The sequence below is a fragment of the Galleria mellonella genome, unplaced genomic scaffold (genome assembly GCF_026898425.1).
Source record: "Galleria mellonella isolate WM207_F2 unplaced genomic scaffold, CSIRO_AGI_GalMel_v1 utg588, whole genome shotgun sequence".
NCBI lineage: Eukaryota > Metazoa > Arthropoda > Insecta > Lepidoptera > Pyralidae > Galleria > Galleria mellonella.
In genome coordinates, this window is record NW_026442124.1 from 17888 (window position 1) to 31771 (window position 13884).

At 32.2% G+C, this 13884-nt stretch overlaps 2 protein-coding genes and 1 non-coding gene across 3 annotated transcripts; 1 reads left to right on the forward strand and 2 right to left on the reverse strand.

Annotated features, from left to right (window-relative positions):
• Positions 1-449: 449 nt before the first annotated feature.
• Positions 450-2537, reverse strand: LOC113516987 (uncharacterized). The gene is made up of 2 exons (XR_008253415.1): positions 2313-2537; positions 450-2222 (listed from the first exon to the last, which is right to left on the reverse strand). It is a non-coding gene; the product is annotated as an uncharacterized LOC113516987 (transcript).
• Positions 2538-2546: 9 nt separating this feature from the next.
• LOC128199944 (M-phase phosphoprotein 6) lies at positions 2547-2957 on the reverse strand. Its single transcript, XM_052899557.1, has one exon. It carries the CDS (start codon positions 2955-2957, stop codon positions 2547-2549), a length of 411 nt encoding a protein of 136 aa, XP_052755517.1.
• A 1367-nt stretch (positions 2958-4324) lies between these two features.
• On the forward strand, positions 4325-10757 carry LOC113516681 (nucleolar protein 10). Its single transcript, XM_026901139.3, has 10 exons — positions 4325-4537; positions 5023-5283; positions 7595-7735; positions 8208-8416; positions 8489-8717; positions 9108-9234; positions 9317-9485; positions 9630-9864; positions 9962-10090; positions 10179-10757. Exons 1-10 carry the CDS (start codon positions 4472-4474, stop codon positions 10617-10619), a joined length of 2007 nt encoding a protein of 668 aa, XP_026756940.1. The 5' UTR covers positions 4325-4471; the 3' UTR covers positions 10620-10757.
• The last annotated feature ends 3127 nt before the right edge of the window (positions 10758-13884 follow it).

The following is a 13884-nucleotide window of genomic DNA, read 5'->3' on the forward strand; positions in this document are numbered from 1 at the left end:
GAACTCTCACAAAATTGAATCATAACTACATTTAATTTTTGGTAGACAATAAATCAAAATTTTCTCTATTTCAAGTATTAGGTTCAGGGAATTGTATCTCAGAAAAGACTCCAATAGACTGATTAGAATAGTCATCATTAAAGGAAAAATCAAATATTCAAAAAAGGAATTATTAAATACTCAATACTTAATATAACTAGACTTCCATCTTTCTATCAGGTTTATCATTTATATAGAAAGTTTTTACTTACATGAGACATTTTAATCATAGAAATAACTGTTTTTAACCTCAAATTTCATTTTCACATTTTATGTGTATGGCTATAGTATTACTAATAAAAACTAAATGAATAGCTATATAACATAAAAATGGTACTGAAAATAAAGTGGATTCTATAATAAACTCCAGAGGTTATTAAAAATTATAAATTTTAAATAAAATGTGCATATATCTAAAATTAATTATTTATTCTTAAAAACAACAGCTCTTAAAATGTTAACCTCTTGCACTCCAGCCTAGTAACTCATAGAGGATACCAATAACTCCAGCACTATATTAGTTACAAGTACATACCTGTGCTGTAAAAGAAAAATGGAGATGATGCATTAAAACGAAACATTTATTTCTCAGCTATTTTATAAAGAAACATATTCTAACTAATATTATAAAAGAAAAACATAAGTTTTTAAAATTTCTTAAAGTGTGATATCTTAAGAAACAATCACCCATATGCATTCACAGTTTATTAGGGAAATATCACAATATTCCGAAGTTTCGCATCTTTGTTCTTTTTCTTGTCTATTAGAACACACAACACAATCTCTTTTCTTGCCTTTTCGCATTATATGCAGTCTTTTGTCATCTTGTTTCATGTGTTGAAAGGTCTTGATCCATCTTTGCGAAACTCACCTACGAGTTAATCAACTAATCTCTTGACTAACTGAAAATGGGAGTGGTTTTTCATTCTTACTTTTTTTACAAACTTATATAAAATGTATACATTTATGGCAGACATCTCTATTCCCCAAAAAAACATTTTCCTCCACCACTTGAAGATTTTCTTAGGAAACAATATGATGATACATATTGAACCATGCGATCAATACCACCCATTGAAGCCCTGTAGTTAACAACAACTTTTGCCTTTTCCACATTTTGTTGTTCACCATCATCATTTTTCCCTTTTTATAAGCAACTGATTTATTTTCACTGAATTCGGGTTTCTTGTTGGGTCAGGAATAACCTTGCAATTGATTTTTATTCTACTTGTTAGATGGCATTTCACTTGTAGTAATTCTTCTGCCAGTACAATTCTAGTTTAATATCTATCTGTATATATATGATAACCTTGTGCATCTAGTATGTTCGACAATAATTTGTTATACAGATGCAATGAAATTCTAGTACTAACAGGCAATTGAGGTTTTATAAGATCCGAGGTAATACTACCATTATATGAGAGAATATTGTATACATACCCAGTTTTTGAGTCTACCAAAATGTACATGTGTATGCCCCATTTTGTAGGCTTAATCCGATTGTAAGTTATAAAACTAATTTTACCTTTGAATTTTATTACAGATTCCTTGACATATATATCTTGTCTAGGTATAAAATATTCCACAAATTTTAAATTGATATATTTCATAAAATTACCCACCACTTGAATATGTGTTCTGTTATATGTTTGTTGCTGATTTACTATTTTTAAATGTAACGTCCAATATAATTGGTTGAATTTTTTTCTAGAGAACACATTAGAAAAAAAATGGTATTTTGGTATTTGCTCTAGTAGACCAATAATCCTGCACATTTGGCAAAACATATATTTGTTCTTGGCATAAAGTATAAAATATAACTATTTGTTTCTGACACAATTTTGTCCACCAACTCTTCCATGAAATATAGCTAAAATTTTGTAGTGGTTCTTCGATGTTGAAAATTTGTGGCCCTGGTACTTTATTTCCTGTGGAAAAGTTGATTTTTTGTAAGGGAATGTTGCTTCTTGTAATATCCCATGCATTGTTGTCTACAGGTGGTGCATCTTAGTCTTCTGAATCAGATTCAATAATTTCATTTTTTTTTCTAACTACTATTACATCACTATCTGCCCCTAAATGATCTTTTAATGGTATTTCACTTGAATCATCATCATACAATGCAAAATCAAGATCATCTTCCAAATCGCAACTATTGTCAAAATTTTCACCTTCCATCTTCACTGCATGAAGAGTTATAAAATTATAATTGTAACCATAAGAAACTAAATAAAGTGATTATTATAAACATAAACACAGACAATTTTGCTTACCTAAGTATTAAGGGAGCTGAGTCAGTAAACCAACTACATCACCATAGTCTCAACAGTGGATTTAATGTTAGCATTTTAATGTTGCAAATACGGTGACAATGGGTTGCAAAGGGTTAAGTATATAATTTTTTTGGTAGACAAGCCAGCTTCATAGAAAGTGGCAACCAACCATTACACACATAAATAGCAAAACTGTGTTGCTGGATTGCAATAGAACATTTGGATAATTATTAATCACTTTTTTCTTTTAATGACATTATATTTACTAGGGCTATTGTAAGATCTCTTTCTATTATTAAAGGATTGCATTTTTTTGGCCAGTATTTCATCGGATATATCTTTTTGCATATCAGGAGCTGGTTCTTGTTTTTTGCTTTCCAACTCCATGAGACGCTCTATTTCAGGATTCATGCCTTTATATGACAATCTGCCCTCTAATAAGTCTTCACAAACTATAAAACTGGTTTCTGTGATAAAGTTACCAGTAGCGTGACGCATTTCATTTGTAATAATATTGGAATATAAGCCATCATGATCTTGAGTATTTTCTATTTCCCTTTCGATACGATCTTTTGTTTTCTTCATAAACTTCATGTCTAATACTGATTTAGGTAATTGTAGCTTTTTCTTAACATAATTCGCCATTTTCAAAGCAGTACAAAATTAAATCTTTACAATAGCAAATATAAATTATCAAAATTAAATAGTTATAGGTTAGTACTTGATAACTTTATTTGAAGTTTTTATCACAACCAGAGATTATGTACACAACAGCCGATGGTACAGATTAAAAAGACTATGGCGAATGCAGAATCAGACTGTACATTGCGCAGATATGATACCTACCGTATAATGCTGAGAACGAGGAATTACATAAAAGGAATGATAAAATAAAAACTGTAATCATATGGTTGCCTCCTTTCTTCTTCTGCAAATATAATTAGTAAAAAGAGGACGAAAGATACACCACCAGTTGCTTTTTTCTCAATTCTTAGCAGGTTATTGAATAAAAAATGTCAATAGATTACATGTCAATTATTTATCAATGACATACTTTGAATTAACTTACAAAATTTTATTTACATTTTGATTTATTATAATTACTATTAGAATTAATTATTGATATTTATTAATAATATATTATATGACATATTTTATATTACTAGATTAATATTCGACACAGTTTATCTAGAAAGTATGCAAACAGTATAACATTTTCTATACGCTAACTCATGAATTGACAAAAATAGCAATTGATGGTGAATCTTTCGTCCTTTTTGTACTAGTTATATTTGCATAAGAAAAAAGGTAGCAATCTTATGATTGTCTCCTTATTATATATTTACAGTTTTTGTTTTATCATTCCTTTGTTATAATTCTTCATTCTTAGACAAATTAAATAATTGGTCAATAACTATATATTAATTGGCACGATATCATATCATAATTATACAAGCTTATATACGACGATTAGGGACAAAGACAAGGCAAAAAATTGGGGTAAATTAAAAATTGGCTTAAGGAACATTTATAAAACCGTTAAAATATTTTAAAGAAAAACAAGCTCAGTGTTGCCAGGTTGGGTACATTTTTGTAATTTTGGTTCGAAAACTTTTTTGTTCGCAATATTTTAGAGAAATAAAATTCTTAAAGAAATTTTTGGATAAAAGTGAAACAGGCTTTTTGAGTTTTGAATATTGTTTTCGAAAATTTTGACCAATAGTTTCAATACTTATAACATCTATGAAGGTATATAATTAAGTAAAAATTGATAAAACTACATAACAAAAAAGTATGGAGAAGAAAAAATAGAAGGAATGACTTTCGTCATTCACTTTGTGAGACACGATAAAATGTAGCGAAATACATTACGAGTTTGTGATTAGGTTAAAGTCCCGAAAATCTTATCGGTTTAAAGAAAAATATTTAACATTTGGGCTAAAACCTAAATTGGTATCTGGCAACCCGAAAAAAAAAACAAGACTAGGCTCAAGCCGTAAAACATATTAATAAAAAAAAAAACAACACTAGGCTGTATTGGTTCTAATGTCTTTGCCTATATAATATTTTAGGTTAGTTTTAGCGATGTTTTAAAAATATTTATAATTTTTTGCTCATGAAGGATTTTTTTTATATGCTTATTCTAAAAATCAGGAAAAATGCAAGTGTTTGAAATAGATAATGTAAAAATTTACAATCTCAGCAGTGGAAAATCATTACCAGATGTAAGTACGAACTAAACTAACATGTACATGTTTATTAGCAGATTTTTATATTAAGTACTTATATTTATTTTTTAGTTCTTTATTAATTTTGAATATTCAATTCGTACATAGTTAAACACTATAAAAGACGGTAAGAAACCCATACCAATGTCCTGTGTATAGTTCACAAAAATTATGAAAAACAAACGCGGACGGCAACTGTTTTATACTATTTAGAGATAGGTACCGCTAATTTAACTTCAAAATAGGTTCCTACTTACGAATAAATCATTTACAATTTACAATTACATTACAAAGAGAGAATGCTATAATATTAAGTCTATTTAGTAAATGATAAAGAATAAATAAATAAATATACATTTTAAATACATCTATAATTATATTATATATATCCTTAAGAATTTACCTACTTCATTTTTAACTGCTTATTTGGTTTCATATTAAATTTTCTCTGATCAATTATATTTGTTTATTTGTCTAAACAGTGGCTAACAGAGAGAAAAAAACGAGCTTTGTTGAAGAAAAATGTAGACCTCAGGAGAAGAATTGAACTTATTCAGGAATTTGATATGCCTGGTGTGAGTACCAGCTTGCGAGTTTCTAAAGATGGACAGTATATTATGGCAACAGGTATCTACAAACCAAGAATCAAATGTTTTGATGTTAACAATTTGTCTCTGAAATTCGAGAGATGCTTAGATTCTGAAGTAGTCACATTTGAAATTCTAAGTGATGATTACACAAAGGTATTGTATTTATATTATTTTTATTTAATTTTAACTGCATCATCATTATCATGTCAGCCTTTAACTGTCCACTGCTGAACATAAGCCTGCCTCTTGGGGGAGTTTGCCAGTATTTACCACAGTTAGTTTGGCAGACGGATTGGCAATCACAATCAAGCTTTAGAGATGTTTTAAGAGGGATGCTGCTGCTGCCCATCCCTTATAGCAAAGCAAACAAAAATTCACTTCAAACTCCAAAATTATATTTAATAAAATATGTACATAAATAAATATTATTTATGACTTCATCATATCAGCTGTAAACTATTCACTGCTGAATATAAGCCTCCCCATAAAAGATGATTTTGGCTGTAATTTTTATGCTTGACAGGTGAGTTGGCAACCACAATTAGACTTTGGTGATGTTTTAAAAGGGATACTTGTGCCCATCCCTTGACCATTGTTTTTTTTTTAGTCGCCTCTTATGATACCTGTAGAAACGGAAGTAGCCCATTCTATATCAGGGCCATAATAATGTATATTCTTAGTGCTTCATTGAATTTGTAGAGAATTGAGTATAGAATAAAAACATATATACACTATTAGGACTAAAAATAACTAGAGTAAACAGCTTGTATGTTTTTACTCTGTACTCAATTCCCTTCTTGACAGTGTTAGTCTGTAGATATTCATGTAGATCAGAACTTTTAATGAACATAGAGCATTTACTATCATTTTTAGGGGTTTATTCTGAAATTTTTGGAGCATTCCCACATAGGAGTTCTTTGCAGAGCCCCATAATTTAATTCAATAAGTTTAAACACATTTCAATACTGTTTTGTAAATAGAGCCAGTGAAGCTTTTCCAGCTTCTTGTGATGTCTCCATGTTTGTTTACGTTTAAGATGTATACCTAAATATTTACCAGTATCTCTATGAGGAAGTATAGCTGCTCCTAATTTAACAGGAGAATAGTTATTCTTTCTCAATGTGAATATCACATGAGTTGATTTACTGGCACTGGCTTTTATGTGCCAATCTTTCATCCATCTGTCTATCTTGTCCAGATGATTTTGTAGAAATATCGAGGCTATATGAGGTTTTTATTATTACATAATGTTGCTGTGTCATTAGCAAAAGTTACAAAAAAAATTTGATATAGCTAATATGTTCCCTGTATATAAAATAAACAGGATATATGATTTATATATGTTAAAAATTGTTTATATCAATAAATTGCTATATTAGAAAGCTTTGTTGGGGTTAAAACTTTATTTCTATTTAAGCAACTTAAAAACAGGAAGAGGTTATATGTTCAATTGTATTTATGTTTTTATGTATGACCATTGATTTCTCTGTCAATTGCCAAAATGGTCCAATTTGAAAAAATATTTTTTTATTCAAAGGGGTCAGGATTTGATAAATAAGATTGAAATTGAGAGCAACCCTGATTTTATAGGAATTTATATTATTTCACATTTTTTCAAAACTTATTCAGATATTTGCATTTGGTAGTCATCATCTCATGTTGCTGAGCTGATGATGGAAGACAAAACTCCTCAATGGCTCATTTTTGATAGATGATAATGGAATGGTAACTCTGCCTATGCTAATGGTATATGCTGGCGGAATGATATGAGAATGAAAAGGCAGGTCAGTTAGCCTATTGTGATGAATATACCTGGAATTTAACATGGTTTCCAGGGGACCACGGGAAGATCAACCTGATAGGGTATATTGTTAGCAATCGGACTGATAGTCTGCATTACTAATAATCCCTTCTCCCCACACCTCAATGATTTTTTTAATGGGTGATAATGGAATAGTAACCACGCCTGCGCTATCGGGATACGCTGGCGGGGTAACAGTAAGGAATGACAGGTGAGGATGATAAGGCAGGTCAGTTAGCCTATGGTGACAAATTCCACTAGAATTAACCACGACGGTGTCCAGGGGAAACCGCGTGGAGATCGACCTGATAGAGTGTATATATTACCCGATAGGGTATCGGTCCACGCGGTTCCCTTCCATCGTGGTGAATTCTTCATAATGGGCTAACTGATCTGCCTTATCATCCTCACCTGTCATCCTTCACTGGTGCCCCGCCAGCGTATACCGATAGCGCAGGCGTGGTTATCATTATATTTTCAGCCATTAAAAGAATCTGCGAGTTTCTGTTAAATTATACAAATTTATCAACAACGATCATTTGCAACCGACTTCAAGCACATTTTGTCCTTTAAAGGTTTAATATCAGTTTATTTTTCGCTTTTTGGTTATATTATTCATCTTTTTTTTTAAAGTTTGTTTAAATGTTTTTATTTTTGTTTCAGATTGTATTCTTACAATGTGACCGTTACATTGAATTCCACGTTGGACATGGCAGGCACTATCGGTTAAGAGTTCCACGTTTTGGAAGAGATATAGCTTATCACCGTCCATCTTGTGACTTATTTGTTGTTGGTGCATCCTCAGTATGTTACATTTTTAATTTTTATGCAATTTTATAATTAACCTAATAGTCCACTTGATGAGAAATGGTAATTGTTGCGTATAGACATTGACATCATATAATACTCTCTGATGCCAGCAGTATCTTTCATCCATTACCATTTCTGACAAGCATGATTTCAACATGCCTATATTCCTACACAGAACATACTTTTGTTCTATCACCAATAGTTTCCGCAGCGCACGCAACGAAAAATATTTTATAGCGTTTTTTTACACCTTGAGTTACGTTACTAGAGTTTTAGTAAGGATCCCTAATCTTTTCTAGCAATAAATATAGCCTATGTTACTCAGGGTGAATGTAGCTTTCTAATGGTGAAAGAATTTAAAAAAACGGCAAAGTAGTTTTTGAGTTTATTCATTACAAATACACACAAAAATACAAATCTTTCCTCTTTATAATATTAGTAATTTCATTTATGTATTATATTTTAGGAAATTTACAGATTAAATCTAGAACTGGGTCAATTTTTAGCACCATATGTGACAAAAGCAACTGAAATAAACTGCTGTACTGTCAATGAAAGTCATGGTTTAGTAATAACAGGTAGTGGAAGTGGACATGTGGAAGCATGGGACCCTCGTACTAAAACTAGGCAAGGAATATTAGATTGTGCTATACATTGTACAGACTATGATTATCGGTGAGTATTTATTTAATTTAAACTAAGTTGTATTAAATTATAACAAATTAATATTAGTTTTGATCTTTACAGAAATGACAGTTTACCAGCTATAACATCTCTGAAATTTGATGATGCCCTTAAGATGGGTGTGGGAACATCAACTGGCCATGTCTTATTATATGATATAAGATCAAGTAAACCTCTATTAATTAAAGATCATCTGAATGAAATGCCTATCAAAAATATAGAATTCCACAAACAAATGGACTATGTATACACTATGGATGCGAAAGTTGTGAAGATTTGGGACAAAAATACTGTAAGATTTTTATTACCTTATATTTGTATGCTCCTATCTAGTTATTAATATCAGTAATATATATAGGCGTGCCCACTTTACAATTGTTTGGTGCCCAGAGTACATATAAGCCTATTTTAAAGCCTCTCCCTTGAAAATAAATATGCTAGTACGTCATATGGCGAAAAATATAGCAAAATTGAAAAACTTTTTTGAAGGTCACTTTAAATGTTATTTAAGTTCGCTATATTCTCTAGCATGTTTTTGAAAATAAAATTCTAGCTAAATTTTATTTGTTATTGTTATATCATAATAATAACAATATTGCTTGTAATTTCATTTTTGCATATATATCTATTTTCTACATGTAGAGCTTTATATATATTTTTCATTTTAGAATTTATTTTTCAGGGTAAACAGTACACAAGTATTGAGTCATCAGTAGATTTTAATGATTTATGTGTTATTCCAAATACTGGTCTAAGTATGATGGCAGTTGAAGAACAAAAAATGCAAATATATTACATTCCTTCTTTAGGTAGGTTTCATATAATTTCATATTATCAAATTATCTAGCAACATATATCAGATGGATATTGTAGTTGTTATTTCTATTACAGGGCCTGCACCAAGGTGGTGTGCATTCTTAGATAACTTGACAGAAGAGTTAGAAAGTTCAGCTGCACAGACAGTGTATGATGATTACAAATTTGTAACAAAACAAGAGTTGGAGTCTCTTGGTTTAGATCACCTGCTTGGAACAAATCTTTTAAGAGCTTATATGCATGGGTGAGTATGAATATTAATCTAATTCTGGGACGTCTGGGACTTTTTAAATTTAACGAATAAAAGTTTATTATCCTAGTGAGTTATCCCAATTGAAGTCACAGGCACTGTCAATAATAATTACTCAATAAATATTATAATTTGTAGGTATTTTGTGGACGTGAGATTATACAAGAGAGCAAAATCAATAGCAGATCCGTTTGCATTTGAAGAATACAAGAAACGGAAAATAAGAGAAAAGATTGAACAAGAACGACCATCTCGAATCAAAATTGAAGATAACTTACCGAAAGTTAATAAAGACTTGGCTTCTCGGCTTATGGATATTGATGCTCATAAGAAAAAACAACCTACCAATTTATTAAAAGACGATAGATTTAAGGTAATAATCGCAAATATTGCACGAAATTTTTTAATACAATTGTTTATTATTTGTAAATATTTACTAATACATGTGTTATTTATTTTATTGATTTTAGGCACTATTTGAAAATCCAGACTTTGAAGTTGACAAAGAGGCGGAAGAATATAAACTACTTAATCCAGTTCTATCTAGACTTGATAAAAACAAAGTTAAAACCAAGAGTGTTAATACAGATATTGTACAGGTACAAACTTTTATTACATATTTCAAATAGAATTATAGTTTGTTCATTCTATTCCGAGTTAATGTGACTGATTATGCTTTTTTTTTAGAATATTGAAGAACAAGAAGATAAAGATTCCGACATAGAATTGTATGAATCAACTGAAGAAAGTTCCGACGAAGATCGTTCGTGGGTAAAGGAAGTTAAGAAACAACACAAAATCATAAAATATAAAAAACAAGATGTAGATCAGTTAGATAACTCTAATAAGGAAAGTATATACGAATTAAACCAAGCTCCAAAAATTACAAGTAATATTAGAAGTATAACAAAAGTAAGTAAAGCAAGCTTAGGTGATCGCCTAGCTAAAGAGGGTTACTCAGCTATGGTGACTGGAACAGGAGGCAACAGGGAGATGAAGTTTACAATGCGAGGAAAGAAATCTGAATCAGAAAAACATAAAAAAATGAAAAAGCATTATCAAGAAAGGAAACAGATTGTTCGAAAAACAGGATTTTTAACAAAAAGAAAGTTGCCGAAAATGTTATAACAACATATACTTGCATAATATTTAATTACTATAGATCATGAGCGGTCTGGACAAAAGTGAATCACTCCGTAAAGTGGTACATATATTTTTATTTGTTAAGAATAAATACATGTAATATTCTTATGTATAATATAATATTTTTCATTATTTTTATATCCTACGGTTATTAAAATTAATTTCTGTTAAGAGTAGTTTGTCATAATTAGAAATTACCTATACGTGAAGCTTGGAAGTGTTATAAAAGTTGTTTCAATATAGTAAAATGCTTTTACTAGTAATTTTTAGGGTTCCGTACTAAAATGATACACAAGAACCAAGTGAACCTAGGAATTACAGCGCTCTATCTTAGCAACTATTAATGCTATCAATAATTATATCGTTTTACAATTTTAAATAGTTGTAGATACACTTGGCTTATACATATTTCAAAAGAATTGAAAATAGGATTTCTTTCTTTGCAAAATTTAGTATATATAATACTAGGGAAAGAGTTTTGTCTTATTTTTTTTTATTATTTTTATGCTGCGTAGTTTCTGATTTATAAATAAAAAGGTTAAAAAGCAATAGCATAAAGGAAATTCGATGTTTCTTTCTAACTAGCACAGTTTATGAGAAATTATGAAAAATAAACTCTTCGATATTAGGCTGCGAGATTAGTTATGCGTTTCAGTTTTTAACCACTATTGTAGGTCATTTTATCTCCTATATGTAAGTTCGACTCGCACCTGACTGATTTAATTTTTGTCAGCTAGGTCACTCCTCCAGTGCCGTCCGTCTAATAGATATACAGTGGAAATATTTATCACTAAAATGGTAGACAATAGTCAGCAAATGCATTTGGCTACGACATTAAGAGGAAAGGGATTGTTAGTAAGTTATTAGTTGTAATGTACCCTATAAGGTCGATCTCCACGTGGTTTACCCTGGAAACCGTCGTGGTTAATTCTTGATGAATTCATCACAACTGACCTGCATTCATCCTCATCTGTCGTCATTCACTGGTGGTACACTAGCATATACCGATAAGGGTTGCGTGATAGAATCCGAAACGAGGATATCCGCAAAAGAACCAAAATAACCGACATAGCCCGAAAGATAAGCAAGCTGAAGTGGCAATGTGCTGGTCACATAGTTTGAAGAACCGACAACAGATAGGGAAGAAAGGTTCTTGTGTGGCGACCGCGTACGGGTAAACACAGTGTAGGACGACCCCTCTAAATGGAGCGACGACCAGAAATGCATTGCGGGGAGTCAGTGGATGCAGGTGGCTCAGGACCGTACTTTATCGCAGTCTAGGGGGGGAGGCTTATGTCCAGCAGATTATGGCTGAAATGATGATACCGATAAGGGTTACCGTTTTATTATCATTAAAAAAACGCGGTTAGGGATTGTATTAAGTACAGGGTGGCCCAAAAGTCCTTAGAAAAGTAAAATTTTAATTAAACGAAAACGGCGCGCGTGAGCGGTGCAGGGGAAGCGGGGGCAGTATCTTCGGTTTCTGGGAATTTAGTCGCGATGGAGCGTTTCACCAGAGCGGACCGTGCGTTTTGTGTGCGCGAGTTTTATCAAAACAACAATTCGGCAACCGTTGCGAGGCGTAAATTTCGAGAACACAAAGGTTTACACAACTTTGATGACACCCCAGCTCTCCAAACGATTAAGAATTGGGTTGCTAAGTTCGAGGAGACCGGTTCGACGTTAGATAAACCGCGGTTGGGTCGCCCAAGGACATCACGTACGGAACAAAACATCGACACAGTGGCACAATCTATTCGTGAAAATCCTACACAGTCAACTCGTAAGCGTTCCAGTGCATTAAACGTATCCAGGACATCGTTACAACGGATTTTGAAGAAAGATTTACTTATGCACCCTTACAAAATTCAGTTGGTGCAAGAATTAAAAGAAACTGATGCTATTCAGAGAGTGAATTATGCTAATGAAATGTTTAATCGGTTTACTTCGTTCAATAACATAATGTTCTCTGATGAGGCACACTTCCACATTAACGGACATGTTAGTAAACAAAATTGCCGCTATTGGAGCCCGATTAATCCAAAACTTAAGCACCAGAAGCCCTTACATAGCCCTAAAGTTACAGTTTGGGCCGCTATGTCAGCCCATGGCATCATAGGGCCTTACTTTTTTGAAGACGGCAGAGGGCGTGCTGTTACTGTTACTTCGGAGCGATATGTGGCCATGATCGAGGAGTTTTTCACACAAAAATTGCAAAACTTTCCAGGCTTTAATGCCCGAACATGGTTTCAACAGGATGAAGCAACTTCCCACACCTCCAATACTGCTATGCCCGTTATCCGTCAACTTTTTCCAAACAAAGTTATCTCTAAGAGAGGAGACATTTCCTGGCCACCACGTAGCCCGGATCTGACTCCAATGGATTTTTTTTTGTAGGGCTACCTTAAGGCTAAAGTGTACGACTCTAACCCGCGGTCAATTAATGACCTAAAATAAAACATCCGCAGAGAAATGGCAAGCATTTCAGCAGTGACGTGCCGCGCAGTCATCGACAATTTCAGAAGGCAAGCGTGCAAGAGTGCCGTGACTGTAACGGATTACATTTGGACGACGTTATTTACAAAAAATAATTCCCGTTTTTCTAGCTATATTTACAAATAAAAATATTATTCATAGTGTAATTAGTTTTATTTTAATTAATTTTTTTCATTACTAAGGACTTATGGGCCACCCTGTATCTCATGAATCTACAATATTATAAATTTTAAAGGTTTGTTTAAATATTTGGATATTTGTATGTTTGTTACAGTTACTCTTAGTACTTAATATAATATAATCACTAATGATGTACACGACTGACGGCCGACCCGACAGAAAAGGATAACAGTCGCCTATAGACATGAACAATAACGTGGACCTCAGAGTATACTACGAAGTCTATTTGTTAAGCGGCTTGCTAAAGGAAATGGTTCTGAATGAGTTTGTATTTTTGCATATAAAGCGATATTTCCACCTTTTTACAATTGATGGATGTTTACGAGTATCCACTCCACCCAGGACTTTATTACCGTAATTAGGGTAGGTACCTGTCAGTAAAACCTATGATGATGTGACGATGTAAAACTGGATTAATTTTTTATTTCAACATTTGTGGTTACAAACAAAATTCAAATATTGCAGCGCCTGCTGTCTTTTTGCAGGCAGACACACTATTCCCAATTAGCATAATTTTGACTACGGAATCTTTAATACGTTGGTTTTACTCACACTTGAATGGATTTTTTAAATA